This window comes from Hemicordylus capensis, chromosome 5 (genome assembly GCF_027244095.1).
Source record: "Hemicordylus capensis ecotype Gifberg chromosome 5, rHemCap1.1.pri, whole genome shotgun sequence".
NCBI lineage: Eukaryota > Metazoa > Chordata > Lepidosauria > Squamata > Cordylidae > Hemicordylus > Hemicordylus capensis.
Window position 1 is genome coordinate 92869198 of NC_069661.1, and position 25106 is coordinate 92894303.

The 25106-nt window shown below is 40.5% G+C and overlaps 1 protein-coding gene across 3 annotated transcripts in view; it reads right to left on the bottom strand.

The window, feature by feature from the left end:
* Nucleotides 1–25106, bottom strand: part of TUSC3 (tumor suppressor candidate 3) — a 204089-nt gene that overhangs the window by 23052 nt on the left and 155931 nt on the right. For 2 of the 3 annotated variants that reach the window (XM_053257292.1, XM_053257293.1), the window contains one exon: nt 1811–1885. In XM_053257292.1, coding sequence (XP_053113267.1) covers nt 1811–1885 — 75 coding nt within the window. Of the gene's footprint in view, nt 1–1810; nt 1886–7063; nt 7330–25106 lie in introns of those variants that run through there. The other variant, XR_008308887.1, reaches the window with a different exon arrangement.

The window sequence follows — 25106 nt, forward strand, 5'->3', positions numbered from 1 at the left end:
TATATTGAAGGAGCTACACTGGCTGCCTGGCAAAATACAAGGTGCTGGTTATAACCTATAAAGCCCTAAACAGTTTGGGCCCTGCATATTTAAGGGAACGCCTTCTTCGGCATGAACCCCACCGCCCACTGAGATCTGCTGGAGAGGTCCGTCTGCAGCTGCCACCGGCTTGTCTGGTGGCCACTCAGGGACGGGCCTTCTCCACTGCTGCTCCAGGGCTTTGGAATACACTCCCTAATGAAATAAGAGCCTCCCCATCTCTGACAGCTTTTTAAAAGTCTTTAAAAACACATCTCTTCACCCAGGTTTTTAATTAATATTGTTTTAATGGTTTTAATAAATAAATAAATAAATAATCAAAGTTAAGCAAGTATGCACCAGAATTCTTGATGTGCCCTTCCCAAAATCTATTCATGATTGCCCAAGGGAATCACTGTTTTCGAGAAACTTTCCTTGTCTGTAGAAGTATATAGCAAACCACCAGACACAATCCAATCAATACCCAATATTCACACCTTCTGAGCAACAGACTCCTCTAGCCTCCAGCCAATGCCTCAGGATATGTTTTTGTCTATAAAAAACTCCACTCAATCATGGAATCATAGCCTTTTGCTGGAGTTCTTGCCTCCTGCAACTGCCATCACACTTTTTGCCACTTAGCTCTCTTGCAAGCTTGCGCTCTGCCCAGGGTGCCCTTGCATCTGCACATCACCATTGGATGCTGTGCTCCATGCCGCCTGGGTGCACACCAATTTGCTCCCCAGAAAGGAGGATTTCCACAGCTAGTTTCAGGTAGCTATGACAAACAGCTTTTCTCTCTCTTTTATTTTGTGCTCAAGCCACTATCCCTCTTCCTACAGCAACTTGGTGATGTGCCTAACCAACAGCTTTTTCATTTCCTGCATCCCTATTAAAGTGTGCTGTCAAGTTGGTATCAACTCCTGGTGACCACAGAGCTCTGTGGTTGTCTTTGGTAGAATACAGGAGGAGTTTACCATTGACTCCTCCTGCACAGTATGAGATGATGCCTTTCAGCATCTTCCCATATCGCGGCTGCCTGATATAGGTGTTTCCCATAGTATGGGAAGCATACCAGTGGGGATTCGAACTAGCAGCCTCTGGCTTGGTAGTCAAGCTATTTCCCCACTGCACCATTAGGTGGCCTATTACCAGCCAATAAAATAACATTATGTCTCCATCTCTCTCTCTATAATTTTCTTAGACCTACCCATTGCTAATCCCATGTGCGGCAGCTCTCGTGAGAGTTCACGAGTGAGGGAAGGGGGAGAGGAAAGTGACAGCGGAAAAGATAAGGCGAAATGCCAAGCAGCCAGGTGGGGAGAGAAAGCAGTGGCCAGGCCAGCCGGCAGGTGGGGAGAAAAAGTGGCATCCAGGCCGGCTGGCAGATGGGGGGAGAAAGCAGCAGCCAGGCTGGCGAGAGGGAGAGGGGCCGAGAACAAAGGAGAACTAGAGGCTCAGATGCTCTGTGCCCAGGCCAACTAGTTCTCTTTCTTTTCCTTCCAGTACATCAACGCTGTGGTCAAAATCCTGCAGGATCTTTGGTTGTCAATAAATGCAACCAAGTCTAAAGAAGCTCTTTGATGTCTTTGCTTGTGTGTTTAGATAACATGCAGAACAATGCAGCGCCTTCTTAAATACATGTGGATATGTACACATTTGAGCAAAATTATTTGTAAATGCATTGTAAATTATGAATATGTTATTGAATTGGTGACCTTTCATACAGATCTGTAGTAGTTACATGCACTTGAAGGTCAGGAGAAGAACAGCAATAATTATTTAAACTTACTTCTCCTTTTTCCAACATCCCCTTTGGAAGTAGCAGCTTCATTCAAAAGAACCATTCCCATGGTGATAGCAGCATCTATATCACTGTTGTCAAGGAAACAATAGGAATACAGAAGTCTCACAAAGTCAAGAGCATATATTATTTTTAAATTTACAAAATTGTTAAACATGCTACATTTCCTAATTTAAGAATTGTAAGTCATGCATGACTATCAGGAGAGAAAAACACATTATATAGCGATAATTCCAATGTATAATCTACATTTTGCAGGGTGGGTGGGATTACTTTCCTGTTAGCTACTTTTAGAGTTTATTTTATTTATTTATTTATTTATTTATTTGATTTCTATACCACCCTTCCAAAAGGGGGCCGGGCAGTTTGCAATTACAACAAACCATTAAACCTGTAAAGAGCTAAAACAAAAATTAAAAACAGAGTTGTGCAACTCATCAAAATAAAACACTAAAATTTTAAAGTATATGAGTACACTCATGGTGTCTACTAAATTAGGTGAATATTGTAAAGCCTTAATAAACCTATGAGGTGTATGGAAATCCATGTACCAGTGTTGATGAGTGCAACATGAATGTCGCCAGGAGACAGATAAAGGTGCCTAAAAATAATTACATTAATTCTCTGATTAACCGATGCATGCAAAACCATTTAGATAGCACACAGTATGCTGTTACTCAACCAGTGTTTTCAAGATGGATAGTATCTGCCTAATATGCCAAAAGAATAGAGTAAAATCATTACAGCAGCAAGAGCTTTCACAGTCACTAGCCATTTTTGGATTCTTAATTGCTAGCTTTTACAAATGCAAACAAGCACATAATGATAAAATTATTTTAACTAATTTGCAAGGATCCTAAGCCATTCACATAATTGTTTGAAAATGTATCCATGAAAAGAAACTGTTACTACTGTAATTAACATCCGTTCTAAACAGTCAGCACATAATAACGCAAGCAGAATTGATGTATCATGGAAGCTCTATTTCTAGCCATCAAAAACTTCTATCATTTGATATTCTAGTACTTTTTTTGGTAAAATAGTCCCATTAAGACCCTCAGTGGTACCCACAGAAACTAAAACTATTAATTGGGGATCACTCTTATGTACAGTCTACTTTAACTCACTGTACAGTTTGACACTAACAGCAGCAAAAGAGCATAAATGAGAACATAAGATATGAGTGGCAAGCCTACAGAGAAAGCTTCCCCACGTTAGTTTAGTGAACTTAAAGTCACAATGAGCTCCAGAAATGATAGTAGTGGAGAGGTGAAGGAAACATATAAGGTTGAATGTCTCTTTGCCTTTTATTTTAAACCTGATTATTTTTTTTACGAGAAACGTAATCTATTGATCTTTTTTTATATGAAAAAAAAAACCACAATTACAATTAACAAATCTGATTTTTAATTTAAAAAACAACAACATATTTCTAATCTATCCAAGTGAAAAGATCACAAGACCATAAGTTGAATAACTTATGCTGGATACCATTCAGATCTTAAAGCAGAAACCTGATCATACAGATTATGGACACTCAGGTCCGTTATTTTATATGCTAGGTCATACCGTCTTGAGTAACTTCCAATAGTATGTACAGTTCCTTAATCAGGGTTCACATGTGCACACAGAACACATCAGAGCTGCAACATGAGGGTGCTTAGAAAAATGCACACAAGCTTAACATTTTAGAGCTAATGTTCATGTGGTTTGGAAATGCTGAAAGTTACTACTAATGGAATTTGGAATGAAACAAGTAAATAATATTCTGAGCACACTCCCTGAAGTATTTTATAGTCCATAGGAAAGGCTGTATTGCTAATGACGCTGGTTAGGGATGTGGCGTGCAGTATGGGCAGGGATGGTGACAGTGGCAGCCCGTGAACGCCCCTCCGGTGATGGGGGAGGCAGCTTTCAGAGTAAAGTAATTTGGGACTCACCTCTGCGGCGGCAACACATGAATGCTATTCGGAGCTGCAATGTGCTGCCTAGCAGCCCCTCTGGCGGTGAAGTGCCTCCACCACTCACCTGGCCGCTGGGGGGGGGGGCTCGGCTCCGGGGAAGCCAGGTGAGCGGTGGAGGCACTTCCCCACCATAGGGGCTGCTGAGTGGCATATTGCGGCTCTGAATAGCATTCAAGTGCCACGGTGGCGGAGGTGAGTCCTGAATTACTTTACTCTTAAAAGTTGCCTCCTGCCGCCCCCCCCCCCCACCGAGGTGTGTTCACGGGCAACCACTGGATGGTGGGAAAGATTGGCATGAGGTGCTATTTGAGCACAGATTGAGGTGGAAATGATTGGCACAGGGAGGGGACAAATAAGCATACAGCAGGCTTTGTGAACCATGGGGCAGGAATGGGGGAAGCAGCTTACTACACTACCTCAGGTGTGAAGGGAGCGTGGACTTTCATCCTCTCTAGTCTAGCTAACAAGAGTCTTAAAAGGAAAGCCAGGCTTTCAGGGACTGAACAGGTTAACTTTAATGTAACCACGCACCACAGTGGCATGAGCTTTTGAACCACAGAGAAATGCAAAGAAAACTTTCTGTTGCTCCTATTCTGTGGGAGCAATAGAAAACTAGGCTGGATTCTGTTATTTAACAGTAAGTCACATTCGGTTATTATAGACAAAGAAAAGCAAGATATAAGTTGGAAAAAGAGAGAAAGAGTGTTAATGAGTGAGTGAGTGAGTGAATACACACACATATTCAGAGTAATGACCACAGTTTTTGAGACTGACCTGGTGGTGGTGGAGCTGGGACATCAAGAAAACTTGCAAGGTGGTAACCAACTGTGGAAAAGAAAATAATGGAAACAATCCAGCCAAAATAATTCTCAGTTCTAACCAATTCCAATAGGACTTACACATATGCTTAATTCTCTCCTCTAACAGGGCTTTATAAGTGCTTAACTTTGGCTGGATCATGTCCAAAATTCCCAAGAAGTTATCTCAACATTACCAACCGCAAATGTTGGCCATGTTGGGAATCTCCCTTTAGATAAGGCTGTGAAATAGTAGTATCTGTAGCACTGATGATGAACACACTTTTGAGAAATCTCCCCCGCTCCCTGCTACTCTGGTTTACACAGAAGCTGAAAGCTGTCAATGCTATTGAATTTTGTTTAAAACTCAGTTTCCCTCCCCTCACTCGCTTTATCCTGAAGAGTGACTTTGGCATGTTGCCTTCAGTTATCTTCGCCAGTTTGAATGAGGAACCGAACCATATTTGTATTTACTTTGCTTGACAAGTTTGCAGGAAATGTTTAAAAAGGTAACTGTGTGAAACACCAATTCATGATAAGGTACTCAAAATAAAATTTAATTTTACAGGCAGGCAACGCTTGTTCAGGAAATTGGAAAGGATCACAGAATCCCCAACCTTATGAGAGTACCTAAAAATGGGCTGTCACCCTATTAAAGAAAGCCAATTATATGTGTGGGTTTTAGTCAAAATCAATTACATATGCATAAATGTTGCTACTAGAAAAGCCAGTAGTTGACATTCAGATCAAGTTACTCAATTTAGTAATACTCAAGAATTTATTTATTTGCATTTGTATTCTGCTCTTCCTCCAAGGAGCCCAGAGCAGTGTACATGGTTATGTTTATCCCCACAACAACCATGTGAGGTAGTCAGACTAAGAGATAAGTGCCTGGCCCAAAATCAGCCAGTTAGTTTAAAGGCTGAATGGGGATCTGAACTGGGGTCTCCCCAGTCCTCCTAGTCCAACACTCTAACCACTATACAATGCTGGCTCCGTAAATGCTGACCAGCCCTAAATGCTGCTGATCTAATTAAGCAGAACAAAACAAAAACAACTTCAAGCTTCCTATGTCAAATGATCTTCCATAAGTGCAGCATGCAGAGCAAAGCCATTGTAACAGACAGGCAGAAACATGTGGAAGTAGGTGATTTTTAAGATACCTGGGACCCATATTCTACAGGGCTTTAAAAATAATGTCATTACTTTTAACTGCATCCAGAAACAGATGGAAAACCAATCCAGCTCAAACAAGATCTGAATAACATGCTCCAATTGAAAGATCTGTCAGCAATTTGGCTGCAGAATTTTGCAGCGGTTGCAATTTCTAAATGTTTTTTAAGGGCAGTCCCATGTAAAGCATGTTACAGTAATCCATATAGGACTCACCATGGCAATGTGGCCGAGTTCATCCAAGTTCAAGAATGCAGGTGCTGTACCAGCCTAAGCAGAGTGAAGGCATTCCTGCCTCCACAGCACCTGAGCTTCCAGGAGCCAAGTCAGGCCTAGGACACCCTCAGATTGTGTACTTGCAAACTTTAAAGGACTGCTACCCAGTCTAGAACAATCTGAATACCATTTCCCAAATCAGCTCTTCTACCGATCCCAAGAACATTTACTTTGTCTGGATTAGGGTTGTTTGTTAGGTCACACCCATCCATCACCGTCTCCATGCACTGGTTCAGAACATCTGCTGACTCCCAAGGATCATATGACATAGTGAGACAGAGCTAGGTGTCATCTGCATATTGATGAACCTAAACCTTCTCCCAGCAGATTCATGCAGATTTCAAAACAACAAGTAGTATAATGAGATGGCCACTGGATATTGCAAGACCACTGCTCCCCCCACTCCCCGAAATTTCTATTTGCAATTAAAAGTAGGTACTGGTTAAGGTATGGGGATACTTATTTCAAATCAAACGATATTGATTTATTTAAATTGAAGACTAAGGGAATGACCTTCAGCAATCTCAGGGACATTGGCACTTTTGGCTATGTAGTTAAAAAGAGAGGAAAATAAAACTGGCAGACTTGCTCATTCATTGTATGTGGACGGGCAGACACTTGGCCTCCTTGTCCTTCAGGCAACTCAGCTGGAAAATTGAAAAAGTAAAATCTCACTGAAAAACCAGATGCTACATCTGAGCTGAGATATCCAAGCAAATAAATTACAAATGTATAAATAAATAAAAGGTCATTGGCTCACTATGAGATAGCCACTCAAGAATCCATTTTAATTTGTATAAGATGAACGTTGGGCTAAAGCTAAAACTTCAAGAGGAGTCCAAATCTAACTCAAGTCATTATTTATTGAAATCATTTATTCATAGGGTAATAATTACCAACATTTATCAAACCCTGGCACCATAGAAGAGGTCAGTGGCTGGAAGAATGACCAAGCAGGCAAAGAATGCTGCCAGCTTCCCTATATTCACAGGCTCCTGATGGCTCCAACCCCGCCACTCCCACCCCCACCTTCAGCACTGTCTGGCACCTGATGAAGAAATAGCAAGATCCTTTGGGATGTGTGTGCAGTGGCATCGTTGCAAACAGTCAACAGTTAAGAGTCAGTGGCAACTTCCAGGCTAAATCACTTCACGTTCATTCAGTTTTTCAATGACTAAAAGCAAGCTGGGAGCAGCAGCTGAAGCAACACAACAACTAGGTCTCCACAGGACAGGTGCTCCTTTTGCTCGGTCTCTTATCTTCACACTTTCCTCAGATGATCAACACCATCTCGTACCTGCCAAAAATGGCATGAAAGTTAGCACTCTGTTAGTGAAGGTGTTAATCATAATTTCCAGTCAAACCGGGATAAGTGTAGAAGCCATCTTTACAGCATCAGCTATAAAGCCTCCGCTGCTGCCCCGAGGCTTTGGAATGCGGTCCCTACTGAAATAAGAGCCTCCCCATTTCTGACAGCTTTTAAAAAGTCTTTAAAGATGCATCTGTTCACCCAGACTTTTAATTAATATTGTTTTAATGGTTTTAATGCTGTTTTAAACTATTACTTGAAAAAATTTAAATTGTTGTAATGTTTTAAACTTGTTTTTTGTTTTAACTAATGTTTTACTTTTTCTGTTTTTATTTTATTGTAAACTGTCCAGAGACATACATTTGGGGGGGTATAAATATATGTTAAATAAATAAAATAAATAAAATCAGTGGTTCCATAACTATGATACAGAAGACTCTTTATATGACCATGATGCCATCCCCTATACAGAAAGGTTATCTGACTTTGTCACTGTTAAACCACATGGAATTGTAATGTTGTCTGCTACAAAACATTAGATGTGGCCTCCACAAAAACTGATGCTGTGGTTAAATTCAAAACAAAAGCAAGGGCAATCACAGGAATACAACCAAGCAAAACAAAGATGAAAGAACCCACACGTGACTAAGATGGAGATATATAAAAATCATATATTGCAAAAGACTATTAGGAATATGTATTGATAATCAGTAGAGAAATAGTAAGATAATTTCTTATTTCTTATAGTTGTAAGGAAATTAATAATTGAACCAAACATAACAATTCAAATAGAAACATAAATAATATATATAATAATAATGATGGTCAAGACATCTGGAGGAGATATTCCTGAAAAACAAGGCAAAAGGGGCTTGCTCAAGACCTAGATAAAGTAGGTAGGACTCAGCTGCAACAGGAAGATGATGTCTGAAAAATGGCTGCCAAAAGAAAACGTGGATGATGTGGTCTCAATACAGTCCGTGCAGAAGTTGAAAGGTTTCAGATTCCAAAAATAGGTCCAGCTGAGTGTAGCCTCAGTGTAGCCACAGTAGAATGTAGATATAATCAGTCACAGGCTACGCCCCCACATGCCATAATACGGCTCTTCCAGATACTAATGCCAGACGATACTCAGAGGCTCTATCCAGCCTGAGGAGTGAGGTACTGGTATTATTGTTGGTAGGTGAGGCTGATGAAACTATCTCCGCGAAATGGCTTATATTCGGAAGAGCTGTATTATGGCATGTGGGAGCGTAGCCTGTGACTGATTATACCTACATTTGATTATACCTATTTGAATTGTTATGTTTGGTTCAATTATTAATTTTCTTACAACTGTAAGAAATAAGAAATTATCTTACTATTTCTCTACTGATTATCAATACATATTCCTAATAGTCTTTTGCAATATATGACTTTTATATATCTCCGTCTTAGTCACGGGTAGGGGTGTGCATGGTTTTGGTCCGGCGCCATTGGAATGACCTCCAGACCGGTCCGGTGGTTCGGATGGGCGGGGGACTGTAACTTTAAGCGGGGATGGTGGTAGTACTTACCACCCCCCGCTGCTCTTCCCCCTCCGGCACTGGTCCTTTGAAAAATCTTCTTGGGGCAGCAGAGTTCCTCCCTGCCGCCCCTGCACCCGTCGTTGTTCCTTAAGGTGCAAAAGAGACGAGCGCTAGCGGCGTGCATGCGCCCTGCGCGGCGCGCACGCTCGTCTCTGACGCTGTCGCGCACGCTCATCTCTTTTGCACCTTAAGGAACAATGATGGGAGCAGGGGCGGCAGGGAGGAACTCTGCCGCCCCAAGAAGATTTTTCAAAGGACCAGCGCCGGAGGGGGAAGAGCGGCGGGGGGTGGTAAGTACTACCACCCCCCCGCTTAAAGTTACAGTCCCCCCCGTGCCAGACCGGGGGGGACTCCAGACCATGCACACCCCTAGTCACGGGTGGGTTCTTTCCTCTTTGTTTTGTGTGGTTAAATTCAGACAAGTAGGCAACAGTCAGAGATATTTTGAATTTTATTGATTTACTAGATGTATATATCATCTTTCTTCCAAAAAATTAACTGCAAATGAGTGTAGATTTTTTATACAGGTGGACCTTGCTATATGCAGACCCACCTCTGCCGTTTCACGTATCCATGGTTGGGTGTCAATCACCCAACTTGGCATATGCATAAAAAATTTGGCCCACAAGGGGTTAATTCTGCATATCTGTGGATCAGAGGCAACCAGAAATGACCACAGAGGACATTTCTGGCCGCTATTTTGTTCAACTGAGCCATTTTGTGGCTCATTTACTTGAAAACTTCTGCAAACAGTTCATGGAAAAATGCTTTTAAAAGAACTATTTCTGACTTCTGGGGGGCATTGTGGAGGCCCACAGAGCAAACAGTTCATGGAAAATGCTTTTAAAAGAACTATTTCTGACTTCTGGGGGGCATTGTGGAGGCCCACAGAGCATGGCAGGACAATTTATTTTGTCCTTTTAACACCCCCCCCCAATTTTTGGGCAATATTTGGGCCTCCAGGAACCTAACTCCCACGATTCCATTGCCCCAATGACTCAGTATTTCTGGTTTCCATTTCCACAGTAATTGTGGAGAATGGAACCCCCACAAATACTGAGGTTCTCCTGGAAATGTAACAAAATATGTTGAGAAATAACCACCCATAAAGACCCTGCATATTATCTGAATGAATCAAGAACCCTTCTCCATACCATACCTTCCTATTCAGGGTAAACATGGTAGTCAAATACATAATGCTTCTTGGCCATCTTACAAGCTTCTTATGTCATGCTCCAGATGCACCAAATGGACACATCTGAATAGCAATGGGAGCACTTCATCAATATTAGTCCCTCCACCTCTTTGCTTTCTGTAATATTACAACTCTTCCAGAGTTCATTCCAGCTTTCATTCCTGTGCAATGTTTGAATGGCTTTAAGACTAATTCTGATTCAGAACATTTCCTTAAAAATAGAAAATTTGGACTTCCCTGTGAACTTCTGTTCTTCTGAATGGAGGGATAAACCCCTCCATAGGGATATAAACCCCTCCTCTGCAGCCAGGAAAACAATCTCTGGAGGATGAGACTATTGCCTCAAACTCTAAATTATATACCAAATTTCAACATGTCATAAAAGACAAACAAAAATGCTGAAGTGGCAAAAAATAAGGAATAAACAAATTTAAAAAGTTATTGTTTACATTAGTAAACTTATGAAGCAGAAATAGTCAAGTTTCATAAGAGTTTATCTTAGGGATAGTTGCTGCTGTGAACTGAAGTTCTATCTAAAGCTATCGGATCCATGAAGGTAAAGATTTTAGAATCAATTTCAGCCCAGTTCAACTACAAGAAGCAGAGTATGGAAGAACACCTGAATAAACCACTGGCTTTCAGATCTTTCTTTTTCAGTGAGATAACACCTGGACTACTTAGAAAGTACACTATACATGTTTTGCTCTATTTAGAAAGGTGCCAATCAAACTGGTCGGACTTGGAGAAAATAGGTTTTGGAAAGCTTGAAAATGAGAGCTCAAAATAAAAGTTGGGACAGGGAGATACAATTATGCTTTTTTAAAAAATCCCAATTACATAGAACAGAGATGATAAAACACCGATTTGTTCTTTGCAGAAAGAAATATTCTGTGGCTGACACTTTGGAGAAATTGGAATGGAAGTATACAATCGTTCATAAGAACATAAGACAAGCCCTGCTGAATGTGGCCCAAGGCCTATCTAGTCAAGCATCATGTTTCACACAGTGGCCCAGTCCAATGACTTTGCAGAGAAAAGTTTATTGCTCAAATCTCCATCCTTTTACTTACTCTACTTATTTGCCTTATTCTTTTACTTAGGTGGTCTGATCATTTGTGCCTTGCTTCCTGTTTCAACCCTGAATATGAACTTTATGCTTCTAATTCTACCACCTTTAGCTGTCAAAAAGTTGCCCATTCTTGTTGACAACTTTGCCGATTTTCTCTTGCTCTCCTTTATGCCTAGAATTCCCTCCCCAAACATACACAGTGATATCCCTTTCTTCCTTCAAATTCCTCCTGTTAAAGCCAAAAGGTGGGTTATGAGTTCTCACCCACAACTGCAATCAAGCCCAAGAACATGTATCTCATCACCTTTCCATTCCATTTCTCCATCACCCCGTGGAATTCACTGCCACAAGATATGATAGTGATGGCCACTAGCTTAGATGGCTTTAAAAAGAGGATCAGATACATTCAAAACTTATAATTAAAAAACTAAAATTTTAATAGCTTAGTTACCAACATTTTATCTGCATGTATTTACATGAAGGATTACTATTGGGTGGGGAGGAACTCCTGCAGGTTATTTTAAATCCCTGTTAAATTTAAATCCTTCCAATTTATCACTTGCTATACAAGCAAATACATTACTTAAAATGAAAAGTCTTTTGATAAAGAAAATATTTATTACTTGAGCTGCACTAAGTGGAATGTTATTGCAACAGAAAGTGTAAAAACAGCTGATTAGAGTTGCTAATCTTCAGTGTACAGAAAACTGAAGCAAGTATTGTGAAAAGGGTTAGGGTAAAATGTGCTGAGAATTGATGCCATACCTTTAGCAGGGTGAAGAAATGTTATCTAATTTCTAGCACTACAGTACATGTATTGTGGGCAGTGAGAGGAGAGGATTAACCAAAGATTCCTCTCTCCCATCACTTACTAAGATATTCATAGAATTGGAAGAATGAAAATAAAGGGCAAATGAGGAAGAGAATAATATTCCCATTAATATTAATGGGAACAAACTTCATATACACTTATCTTAAAGCAGGCATTTCCCAACTGATTCTAGTGAGAATCAAGAGTTAAAGTTGGAACCAAGTTAAAGCACATGGTACAGCCCCTGCGTTACAGAATTAACAATGTAGAATATGTTTCAGAATTGACAATGAAGACATTGAAGTGGTGGATAGTTTCTGCCTTTTAGGATCGACTGTAAAGGATCCAGCAGTCAAGAAATAAGACGCAGACTAGCACTTGGTAGGGCTGATAAAGGCCTTGGAAAGGATATTTAGACACCGTGACATGTCTACACCTACAAAGATTAGAATCGTTCGGACAATGGTTTTCCCCATGACACTCTATGGATGTGAAAGCTGGACTTTGAAGCAAGATAGAAAAAGCATTGACACTTTTGAACTTTGGTGCTGGAAAAGACTTTTGAGGATACCATGGCCAGCCAGGAAAACCAACAAATGGATAATAGAACAAATCAATCCAGAATTTTCACTCAAGGCACAATGACCAGGCTTAAACTATCATACTTTGGACACATTATGCAAAGACCCAGCTCCCTTGAGAAGTCCATAATCCTGGGAAATGTTGAAAGGAAGGGAAGAAGAGGATGACCAGCAGCAAGGTGGATGGACTCGATTACAACAGCAATGAATGCACCACTGAGAGACCTAAAGGGCCAAGTTGAAAACAGATCATCCTGGAGAGAATCTATCTATGGGCGCTAAGAGTTGACACCGACATGATGGCACTCAATCAATCAATCAATCAATCAATCACAGCTCCTGTTAGACTGTACCACTTCAAACCGCAAGTGGGAGGACCATATATTTGAATGTTCCACCATATAAAAACTTAAATTATGCTTCACAGTGAACCGTTGTTGGTCCTAACGAAAACACTGGGCAACATCCAGACCACGTTAGTCATGACAAAGTCCCATTGACAATAATGGGAATTAGGTTAATCATGATTAACTTGTCTCATTTATTTCAATGATGCTTAGTCATGACTGACTAGTCTAAAAAATAGCACCTCACAGAGAAGACAGGAGAAGAATCTCTCCCTTGGCATACTTGTTCTCCATCTGCAGGAAATTTCTTCAAACAGGGAGTATTCCAGCATGATATTTATTCACCTGTAGTTGGAAAAATCTCTTATGTAGTTACTTTTGAGATCTACCAGCCTTCCACCTCCATAGTAGATGCTAGTTTGTATAAAATAAATGCAGTGCGGTCCCAAAAGAGGTTTCTGCCTCTGTACCATAGGCAAGTGGTTTTCCAGGAGAGATCCTGTTTGTCTGATGAGTTAATGTTACAGATATGGAAAAAACAACAACCCAGCAGTATGGTGTCAACTAGTGATCATCTATAAACTTTGCAAACAAAGCATAACTGCTTTGGTCTTTTGGGATGTTTCTAGAACATTATTGGCACCAAGTACAATGAATTCCTATTCATGTACTAAAAGAAAGCAATATTTAGCTTAGTTACATGTATTTAATGTAGATTTTCCTTAGTTAATTAGCTTTGTTGTATTTAGAGTCACTCAGTCTATTTGCATTTTGCCTTTTGGGATCATTTATTGATGGTTTGGGGAAAAAACCACTTGGGGCAGCCAAAATATTGATACAAGTCTGCCTAAAAACATAAACTATCATTTGTGAAAATTACATACAGCACCTTCAGGCAATGATTGTCCAACTGAGCTGGTGACAAATATGTTTACAATACATAAAGCTTCATTCTCAATTGCACCTGATAACAAGCTACTGTTGCTCTTAGAAAGGAAAACAGGGCTTTGCCAGCTGAAGATAAATGAGAACAGATGTTGAGGAAAAATGGCACTACACTGTTACAGTGACAGATTAAAAGGGATCCAAATCTAAAAACAATTCTCAAACTGCGTTCAGCATTAATTTTCCTCTCCTGAAAATACTTGTCCTCATATGCACTGTATGGAAAGAAATCTGGTTGCAGAAGCCGATCGGCTCACAGGAATAAAATCCACATTTTGGCAAGTTTGCCTTTCAAATTTTGCTGTGCAATAGAAAACTGACGTATTGAGCCTTGTTATCCTTTAAGCAAGCTTTAGACAGGCCTAAATGAATACACTTTGACAGAATTATCCTGGATTTACTTTGATGTAAATGAGACAGGCATGGTGCTCAATATCGTGCAGAAACCTGCTAGATGGAAATGGAGGAGGAGAGGGAGGGCAATCCTGGTAAGCTTATGGCAGCATGCTTTGATAACATCTTAGGAGAACGTTTTCAGACTTAATTCTACACTACTTGAGAATTGCTTTAAGCAAGCATGTAAAGAAAGCAAAAGGGATATTTAGAAGCTGGAGCGACCGATATGACTTTTTCCTTATCTGGGTGGTTAGTTCAACTGCACACACCTGCCTGCAATTGTCACCAAAAATTCCTTGCCACTGCAAGGGAATAATTAATCAAAGCAATTCTCTGCCACAGAATGTCATGATGGCCACTAACCTAGATGGCTTTAAATAAGGCTTAGACAGATTCATGGAAGACAGGTCTATCAATGGCTACTAGTCTTTATAGGCCACCTTCAGGCTCGTAGGCAGGATGCCTCTAAATACCTGGGCAGCAAGAGCCAGAGGTGACTTAAGTCCCCAAGGTTGGGGCCGAAATCCAGGGCCTTCACACCCCCTGGGGCCCCCCAAATCTTCTTTAGTCTGTCCTGGGAGGTGTGGTTTGTGCTCTCAAGAACCTATGCATTAAAAAATGATGCTTAACTTGCAGTGGGTGGGCCTCCAAAGGCCTTTAGGTCTAATAGGTACACCTCTGGCAACAGGAGGAAGGAGGGTGTGCCTTTACCTCTTGCTTGTGGGCTTCTCAGAGTTATCTGGTGGGCCACTGTGGGAATGATGGACTAGATGGGCCTTGTTATCTTAACTCAAGAATAGCCTTCATGAATCAGGCCCATTTCAGCATCCACCCCCTTTCCCATGTGCTGGGTACAGTCATGTGCAACATTATGTCAATTGTCTCCAGAGATTCATGCTAATGCTGCGCACAATTGGACTAGTGTGTAGGAGTTCCAAGATAACTCCCTTTTTGTGAATGACCAGAATTGGCAAGGGCTTTTCCAAAAACAATCACATCCAATGGTGTATGTTTGAACTGTCCCACATGCAAGGCCCCATAAAGTCGAACAAAAAGGGGTGAGGCAAGGCAGTTGGGAGTTGCAGAAACCCGGAGAACTCCAAGTGAGCAACTTCCTCCAACAGCAGCCAGACGAGGAATGAGCACTTCAGTTCCTCAAGGCTCAGATTACTCTTCCCAGGCTGCAACTCTGTGTGGAGCACAGAGATTTAGAAGGGCAGCCTGGTGGCACGGAATCTGGCACTCCTCTTCTGCACCATCACATGCTTCTTGGCCTGTTGTGGCACTGTTTTGTAGGCTTGGAGAACCATGAGGTACTTGGATGAAAGCGATCAATTTGTCTAGGGGTTTGGGCTTAGTGAGCACTAGCTCCAGGGGTCTCCAATTCTGGGATTTCTGGCTCTGAGGTCTCTCCTGCTGAGTATCAGGGCACCTGGGTGGGGAAGGGTCCAGGATTGACTTATTTGGCCTGTCTGCTCCCCCGATCCTCAGGATTAGGTTCAGGGTGTGTTAGTAGCTGAGCTTATTCTGTCCCTCTCCCAGAAGCCTCTCTATTTACAGCTGCATCTCCAGGCTTGGAGATTGCCCTTTTGTTATGCTCAGGAGCTGCACTGCAATGTGAGCTCCCAGTTTATGTTATGTGTGGGAACAAGTCGCTTAGTTGGCAGTGGACTGGTTGCCCCTAGATCTGACTGCAAGCAACACAAATTGCAATGGGGATTAGCTTCATACACCCTCTCTCTATGTGCGGGTCCCAGCCAAGCAAACTTTAGAACTAGTTATTGTGAGTTATCTGGCATCTGAGATCATTTCGGACTTAGAATGAACTTTAAAACTCCCCTCATCCTCTCACAAGAGAGAATACACCTGTTGCTAACAAAGCAGTAAGGCTAGGAAGGGAAAGCAGATAACACAAGTGTAGCAGCCGCCATCACAAAAAGAGAGGAGCCAGTGATGTAACTCTGGAAGTGTGCCTATTGAAACTTTTGATAGAATTATTGGGAAGCCCTTCCCAGCACAGGATATTCTTTAACACACCTGCTGACTCTGATTTTCATTTCAATCAGCCTTGCATACAATAGGCTATTCATACATCATCCTTCCTGGGTAGGACGATCAGACACAATGCATTCCATGCTGACCTGTCTGGGCTCTTCTACAGAAATCTGCCCCCAAGGCATGTTTTGAGATATAGGTATCCCTAACTCCATGACCCAGTGTACTCTCCCATGTCTACCACTGGAGACTCCAACTGCAGAACATCGCAACAAGTGTTTTCCCTCGTGCCTCTCACTTGGGATTCCACTGCAACAAGGACTTCAACAAGACCATCTCCATGCTCCCTTGTATGCTATACATGGGATCCTGTTGAGCTTTCCTTATGCTCTCTTGCAACGTCAAAAGAGTCTGAAATCACTACCTGGATCGGTCCGTGTGCCCTCCAGCCAGTGTCCCTAGCAGGTGTAGGTAGCTGGGTCCACAGAGACACCTATATCATGGGCATTCATCCTTTCACTAACCACTGCAACCCTCATGCCTTCCACCTTGCTTTCCCTGAAGGACGTGAGTCTCTCGCTATTTGAAACCCAGTTGCCTAGAGACAGGTACAGTATAGTGGTTGTCCGGCTTTCAGGATCCCAATTTATCAATTCAATTCAAACTTTCCCTTTCCCCCCTCTTAGCATCTCTCTCTTGCCCACCTGGGAATTTACACATAATCTGGAACTTTAAACTAAATGTGCCTTAAAATAGTCTATTTTTAAACATATTTGTATTGCCTTTACGTTAGGCTGCCTAGTAACTTAGAGCCCCTGGTGGCGCAGTGGTAAAACTGCTGCCCTGTAACCAGAAGGTTACAAGTTCGATCCTGACCAGGGGCTCAAGGTTGACTCAGCCTTCCATCCTTCTGAGGTCGGTAAAATGAGTACCCAGAATGTTGGGGGCAATATGCTAAATCATTGTAAACCGCTTAGAGAGCTTCGGCTATAGAGCGGTATATAAATGTAAGTGCTATTGCTATTATTTATTTTATTTGTTTTTCTTAAAATAAACTCTTTTGATTAAATTAAAAACTATCTCTCAAGCCAGTTCAGATGCTTGCACAAATTAAAACTGCTTGGAACTGTCTCTCCTTTTGAGCTAAATTCCCCATATTCAACCAAACTGGGGGTGCTAACCAAACACGCTCAAGGCAGTTCCATCAACAGGTACAAGAACTGGCCTAAAGATTGCAGCCAAGTATACTCATAACAGCCAACACCTGGTGCATTGCTGGATGCATATTTAGCACCCTGGGGGCAGGAGAGAAGGCAGCTTCTGCTTTTCCCTGCACCTTCATGTTCATTCTCGAAGGCAGCCATAGAGACCTTACAGCCTACACTAAGAGTCTTAAGGAACTGTTGGGGAGTTGTGCAAGATGAGCCATATTGCACATTTGGATTAGAAGGATCAGAAGTACTGATTTCTTAAACAATTGTTTATATCTTACATCATGGACCTGTGTTTTCCATCTTAAGTCTTTTGTTATTGGGAATTTCTTGATTTACTTCAGATTCAGAATGAACTGGATGCCTCTGTCTCTTCTTGCAGTAGTGGAGACAATGGAGAATACTCTGAAATCTAAAGAGCTAGCAGTATGGCACAAAGCTGAGGGGGGGGGGGAGATCTATGGCCTTCATTATGCATTGATATCCGACAGGATTCTTTGATCTCAGCATGGTAGAAATTCATCTCTGCATTAACACTGAAACTCTTATTGTGTAACCACTAGTCCAAGTTATTCCTACAGAACTGCAAGAAGGCCTGCAGGCATCTCCACTCTGGGTGAGTGAGGGATTTTTTGCTGTCACTGACGAGAATTTCTTGAGGCCAAAATACATATTATGGAAGAGCTCCATGATAAGATCTTGACTGGAAAGCAACTGGAGAGAGACTGGATCCGAGCCATGGTGCTGGAGGAAGTTTTTAACCCTTTCCCCCAGCAACATTTCCTCACCAAAACCATTCTTCCTAAGGCTGCTACTGACCATGGGGAGACAGGTACTCATTATTGTGCCTGTTCGTCCCCATTCCCTCCCCCATTGTGGTTAGTAGCAAGTGTGTGTGTGTGTGTGTGTGTGTATAATGTGAACAGTGTGGAGGAGAACGTTCTTTTCCCTCAGCACCACAACCTTAATCCATACTCCCCACCCCCACCCAAGATAGTTTTAATTATTTAAACACTTTGGGGAATCTGATCATAGGTTTCCCATGAAACATGTAGTTTTGTCATTAGAATGCTCAGCTGGAGCTTCTGAGGAGGGAGATTTTGCCCGCTGAAAACCCACGTTGCTTAATCTGGGGTGACTGGAGTGAAAAATCTCAGACTGAAGGAACCTGAGGGATAATTCTGGTCTTTCTTGGTTAGCATCTTAACTACCTTTGGGGTAGAAGGCAAGCCATTTTATTATTTGCTTTCTCCAAGATAGGGACATGAGCCTCTGAAAAGAGCTTGACTCCACCAAAAGTTCTGGTTAAATTAGTCTTTGATTTTCTCCCCCCCCCCCCACGACCCAGGTTCTAGGTCACAGGTTTCTTCTAGCCATCACATTGGATGCTAGAACTTTGGCTTCTTGTTTAATTGCGTGTAGTATCCACAATCAAAACAACCTTGAGGGTTAGTTTTTGAAGCTTTCCTATAGGATCAGGATCATGTCTTTCCTGATCCTGATCTTTCCTGAATAGCAATAGCAATAGCACTTACATTTATATACCGCTCTATAGCCGAAGCTCTCTAAGCGGTTTACAATGATTTAGCATATTGCCCCCAACATTCTGGGTACTCATTTTACCGACCTCGGAAGGATGGAAGGCTGAGTCAACCTTGAGCCCCTGGTCAGGATCGAACTTGTAACCTTCTGGTTACAGGGCGGCAGTTTTACCACTGCGCCACCAGGGGCTCCTTCAGCGAATCATGGAGATCCGCTGATTCATTCCTAAGCAGGATGCCCCAGGAAACAAGTAAGTGGCTATAGAGGCATTTGTATTGCCTCTTTAGCACAGATATTGTTTTAATTGTGTTTTTAACAGTTTTAATGTTTTAAATTTTAATTGTTGTAATGTTTTAATCTTTTTATCTATTGTTTTTATTGTTGTAAACCATATACAAATGTGTTAAATAAACAAACAAATAAATCAAATGAATAGAATAAGAAAGTGGCATTTTGGATTTTGGGGAAACCACTGTCACCAATTTTTTAAAAATCAGTGATAAAAAATAACCTTGTTTACTTAATGCAAATAAAATGGTAAGGTATACAGTTTGATTGATTGATTGATTAAGTGCAGTCAAGTTGCTGTCAACTCTTAGTGATCACATAATATACAGTTACAAAACTCTTAAATCTAAATCATACCATCTATAGGCAAACCTCGTTACTCACAGGAGTTCTGTTCCTCACCTACAACCACGAGTAATGAAACCGCGAGTAATAAGGAATTATGCCTATGGGAAAAGGGGGTTAGGTTCCAGAATGGACCAAAAGGATCAAAAAACCAGTGAAAAACAACAACAAAAACACCATGAAAAAAGGCAATGATAATTGAAACTGTTTACTGTACCATGCTCCCATGTGCTCAGGAATGCCCCTCCAATCAGTGAAATGCCCTCCAAGCCATGAAAGATTGTGGGGAATTATTTTTAAAGCAATGAGCCACAAAATGGCTCCTCCTGTGCTCCTTCAGACTGACAAAATGGCAGCCAGAAGTGACCTCTGCGGTCACTTTTGGCCCTCTAGGAACCACAGATATGTGCGTTTTAACCTTTTTGTGTCTGCAGATAATGAAATCAGGTGTCAACTAGACACCCACGAATACGTGAAACTGCAGCTATAAAGTCCGCATATAACGAGGTTTGCCTGTATTAAACAAACTGAGTTAAAGGCTGCTTTTGTGTGAAAAAATTAATCATGGGCAAAAAGGAGCTCATAAAAGTGCTATTGTACTCTTATTTGATATCCTACCAACTACCTGAGCAGTGAATTAGTTGATTTTCAAAATTATGAATATGTATGATTCTAATGATCAAATAGCATGGAATTTTACTGTAAGTCTCAGTAAGAATCAGTTTTTTGCCTAGTAACTACCACCTTTTGCTTATGAAAAGCTCTGGACACAGCCTTCAAGTAAGTGATCGTGCTTAATATCTTTACTGAAAGAGAGTAAAACAAATCTTTCTCCTGTCTCTAACCAGATACACTTCTGCAGTACATGGAAACTGCATGACCAGACGTTTTGGATTATGCTTCTAGGTAGTATAAAGGCTTTATGTAGTTGCAAACCAAAATGTTTTAATAGAAATTAGTTGCTCAGTCTGCTTGCCTCAGGAAATCTCCCTCCCCCCCTTCTCTATATATACCAATTTGCATTTTCTTCATGATTTAAATCAATACTTTAAAACAAATATTTAAATCAAATTAATCTAGCTGTCAGCGCTCTGTTCAGCTTTCCTGAACCTGAGGTAAGCAGCAGTTAGAACAATCTTAACAAATAATCTATATATACCTGTCTTGCCTACTAGTACAGGAAGGAAGAGAAAGGAGGAGGATGTTCCGTAGTTCTTAAAAAATGTTTACACTCAATGACACTGCAATTTTTTTTAAGATTAAGCAAAAGATCAAGTGAGATTCTGCTGACTGGACACAGACTAGCCTTGTGAGGAAGTCAATCATCTTTGATTATTCCTCATGTCATCCCAGAAAAAGTGGAGTGCATGTGTCCAGGCAGCCATCCTGCTGCTGATGAAAAAGAAGAATATTATAACAACTCTTTAAAAATGAGCCAATCCTACATATCTGGTCTTTTTTCTTCGGGTTGGAGTTCTAGAACTGAGGTGCCACCACTGAAAAAGCTCTCATACTGACCAGCCTTGCCTCAGAAGGCAGTGGAACCTGAAGAATACAGCTAGCTTTGCAAATAAAACCATCCTGATGTGTTCCAAGAATGTGCACTGCAGAAGTCATTGACAAGAGTTTATACAGAATTTTACCCACATGGAATATCGATGCATAAAGATGAACAGACTTCGTCAAAGTTATGCAGGAACACAGAAGTACTAGCAGATAACTGAAATCAGATCTAAAATGTAGCCATACAATGCTCCGGTACAATTCTAAATATTCTGGAAATAATTCATGTGTTACATTTCCAAATGCTTATTTCATAAATAGAACAAAATGTTGCTTCTTTTGTGAAAATATATAGTATACAATGGAACAAAGGACAGTCCTAAATTGATATTTGACTGCTGATATTTATCACTATGTTTTCCTTCTTGTTGAAGGAAAGTCCGACTTTTCGGAATCTGAAGGTTCATCTAGTGCTCTTCTTGAGAATGAGGTTCCTGCTGGTAGTAGACAACGACTGGAATGTGCTTCAAAACGTTCATTTAAAGAAAAAAAAATTTTCAACCAAGATCACAACCACCAACAAGAAGGAAAACATAGTGATAAATATCAGTAGTCGAGCACTTTCTCCAATGGAATATAAAGTTCTAAATTTAGGACTGTCCTTTGTTCCATTGCCTTTTCATGATGAATTTAAATTAGAAGTGGATTTATTCAAATTGGAGAGACTTATAAAATTACGGATTATGTTTGGGGATACTCAGGAATCTGATCAGGAAAGTTTTAGACCTAAATCCCATTTTGTTCCATATCTTGAACATCCCGCTGTTACTGTTTTCATGAATGAAGTTAAAAAAGATATACATAAATTGGAAAAACAATAAAACTCATGAAATTCTAACATGGAAATTTAACAAGGGAAGAATGGGAAGCTGTTCAGGATCTGTCTAATGATGGTAGTATAGTTATAAAATCTGCGGACAAAGGTGGGGCTTTGGTTATTCAGGATCGGGAAAAGTATGATCTAGAAATTAATACTCAGCTGGCTGATCGGACTACATATGTCCCCACTGATCATGAACCCACTTTGAAAGTTCAGAAACTCATTAACATTGTGGTCAATGAAGCTTTAATGATGGGTGTAATGTCTGACAGGTTAGCTGACTTTTTGGTCAACAAATACCCTAGGGTTCCGATTTTTTATACCCTTCCCAAAATACATAAGAACTTATTTCATCCACCGGGCCGACCCATAGTATCTGGCTCCAATTCTGTTTTTGAACCAATATCATCTTACATAGAACAATTTTTGAAATCTTCGGTCTTCAAGTGCAAACGTATATTAAAGACACTCGGGACTTTATAATTAAGGCAGAAGGGATGTTAGTTCCTAAGAACTCTGTGTTAGTTACCCTGGATGTGAATTCATTATATACTAATATACCTTTAGAGGAGGCACGTTTGGTCATTCAAGAGTCTTTTGACAATAGACCAGATCGGTATCCCCCCTCTTATTTTCTATTGGAACTTGTGGATATTATTTTTGAGCATAGTTATTTTCATTTTAAAACCCAATTCTATTTGCAAATAAAAGGCATAGCCATGGGGAATAAAATTGCCCCCAACCTAGCCAATTTGTTCATGTCAAATTTGGAGGATACCATTATATTAAATCCACTTCGAAACCCTTTTTTTGAAGAAATCTTCTTTTTCAAAAGGTATTTGGATGATATCTTTTTAATTTTTAAAAACGTGGACAAATTTCAGAGATTTGATGAGTGGTTGAATACTATACATCCCACCATCAAATTCACCAGTCAAGTACATCGTAGGACTATTCCTTTTCTTGACACTAGGGTGAATATCAGTGAGTCTAATAGAATATATTTTACGTTGTATACCAAACCCACTGATAGAATTTTTTTTTTACACTGTTCTTCTTTTCATCCTTTTCAATTAAAAAATTCCTTACCGTACAGTCCATTTCTGCGGCTTAAAAGAAACTCTTCATATTCCAGGGATTTTGAGTCAGCAGCTGATAAACTGAGTTCTCAATTAATGGAAAGGGGCTATCCTACTCAAGTTATACAAAAAGCCAGACGTAGGACACAGACTAGAGACAGATTATCTCAATTTAGGACAGCTTCACAAATTAACAGGAAGCCATCTCGGATTACATGGTCGATGCAATATTCTTCTCTAAGTTATAGAATTAAAAATATCATCAGACGACATTGGAGATTAGTACCAGATTTACCGGGTTGCACTAACTTCCCGTTAGTAGCCTTTCGAAAAAGTCCCAGTTTCAAAGATTTTCTTGTCAGAGCAGATAGCCTATCTCGGAGGGAGGGTGTGGAACCAAAAGGTTTTTTCAACTGTGGTCATTGTGTGGCATGCCCTATGGCATTGCAAACCACAGAATATAGGGACAATAATACTGGCAAAAAATATAGATTGGACTTTTTTGCTAACTGCTCCACCAAGAACATCATATATATAATACAATGCCCATGTTCCCTGAGATATGTAGGCATGTCAACCAGAACAGTCCGATATTGCATTTTGGAACATCACTCTTGCATTAGGAACCAAAATTTGGAATGCCCTATGGTTGATCATTTCATGTAGGTAGGGCACTCCACATGGAGGCCGGCCTCATAAAGATTGAATCTTGTGCCTGGCTTTTAATCATTTATTTTTGGTTGAGAGTCCACCTATGTCTGGTGGGCCTAATTCCTCAGTTTTTATCGTTAATTCCACAACCGCAGTGGTGCACTGTAGTTAGTAAAAAGCTTGCTACTCTAGGAATAGACCCTGAACAATTGCTGGCGTTAGACTTGGCAAATGCTAAAAGAATAGTAAAACAGCGTTTGACAGATACTGAATTGCAAAATAACCGGGCCTCTTTAACAGAATTCTATAAAGGAGTAAGAACTAGATGGAATCTTTCACCAGTAAACTATTTATCCCATATTACACTCAGCAAATTCCGGTGGGCATTTAAAAGGGCAAGAACAAATTCTTTCCCCTCTGCATTATTAGCCGGGAGATACAATGGTGTTCCCCTGGAAGAACGCTACTGTAGATGCGGCAGTGGGGAAATAGAATCCATTGAGCATATTCTATCATCCTGTAAAATACATAGGCAATCGAAGGAGCACTTAATTTTACCTCTGCTCTGTAAACAGCCAGATCAATCTGCTGAACAACTTGTTAAATTTCTACTCTCTGATGAGGATATTTTAAATTTTAACTCCATAGCCAAATTTTGTTACATTGCTCTTAAGACGTATGAGAACCTATAGAGTTTCTTATAAATTTGTTTTCCCTTTTGCATGTATGGATTGTTTGGTCTAGGACTGTAAATAAAACTTGACTTGACTAGACTAGGTAGGGCACTCCTTTAATGATTTTGAATTTTTTTGTTATCTATAGGTATAAACCAAAAGAATTTTCTTATGCAAATATCAAAACTGCCCTCCTACAGAGGGAGGCATTTTTTATACATCAGCTCCGGACTTTAGAGCCTTTTGGTTTAAATCAGGTCAATGACCTTTCCAGTTATCTATAGGCACCATGTGCTATTTTTTGATCCTGGCCATATTTAGAGATTTGGATGTGGATAGGGGTTTAGTAGGGTGAGATTTAACATTGACACAACATTGATGAACATCCCCTTTAAAAGAGTAAAGTCTCTCCTGTTGGAGAATGGGACTATCATATATATTTTTGATAAGCCTTTATATGAGCTACATTTTGGTTCCATATTACATTTGTATAATTAAGAATTTAAATAGGACAAAAGGTCAATGGCTTCTTTGGAAATTTAACATTGCTGTTTCTTCACACGTGTACGTAAATATAATTGGTCATTTAGACGTGAGATTGGATAATGAAGCACATCCCTTTTGATCAAAGGGGAGTGAAAACATCTGGCAGATGCTGTAGGATATATTAAGCATTATCTGTACC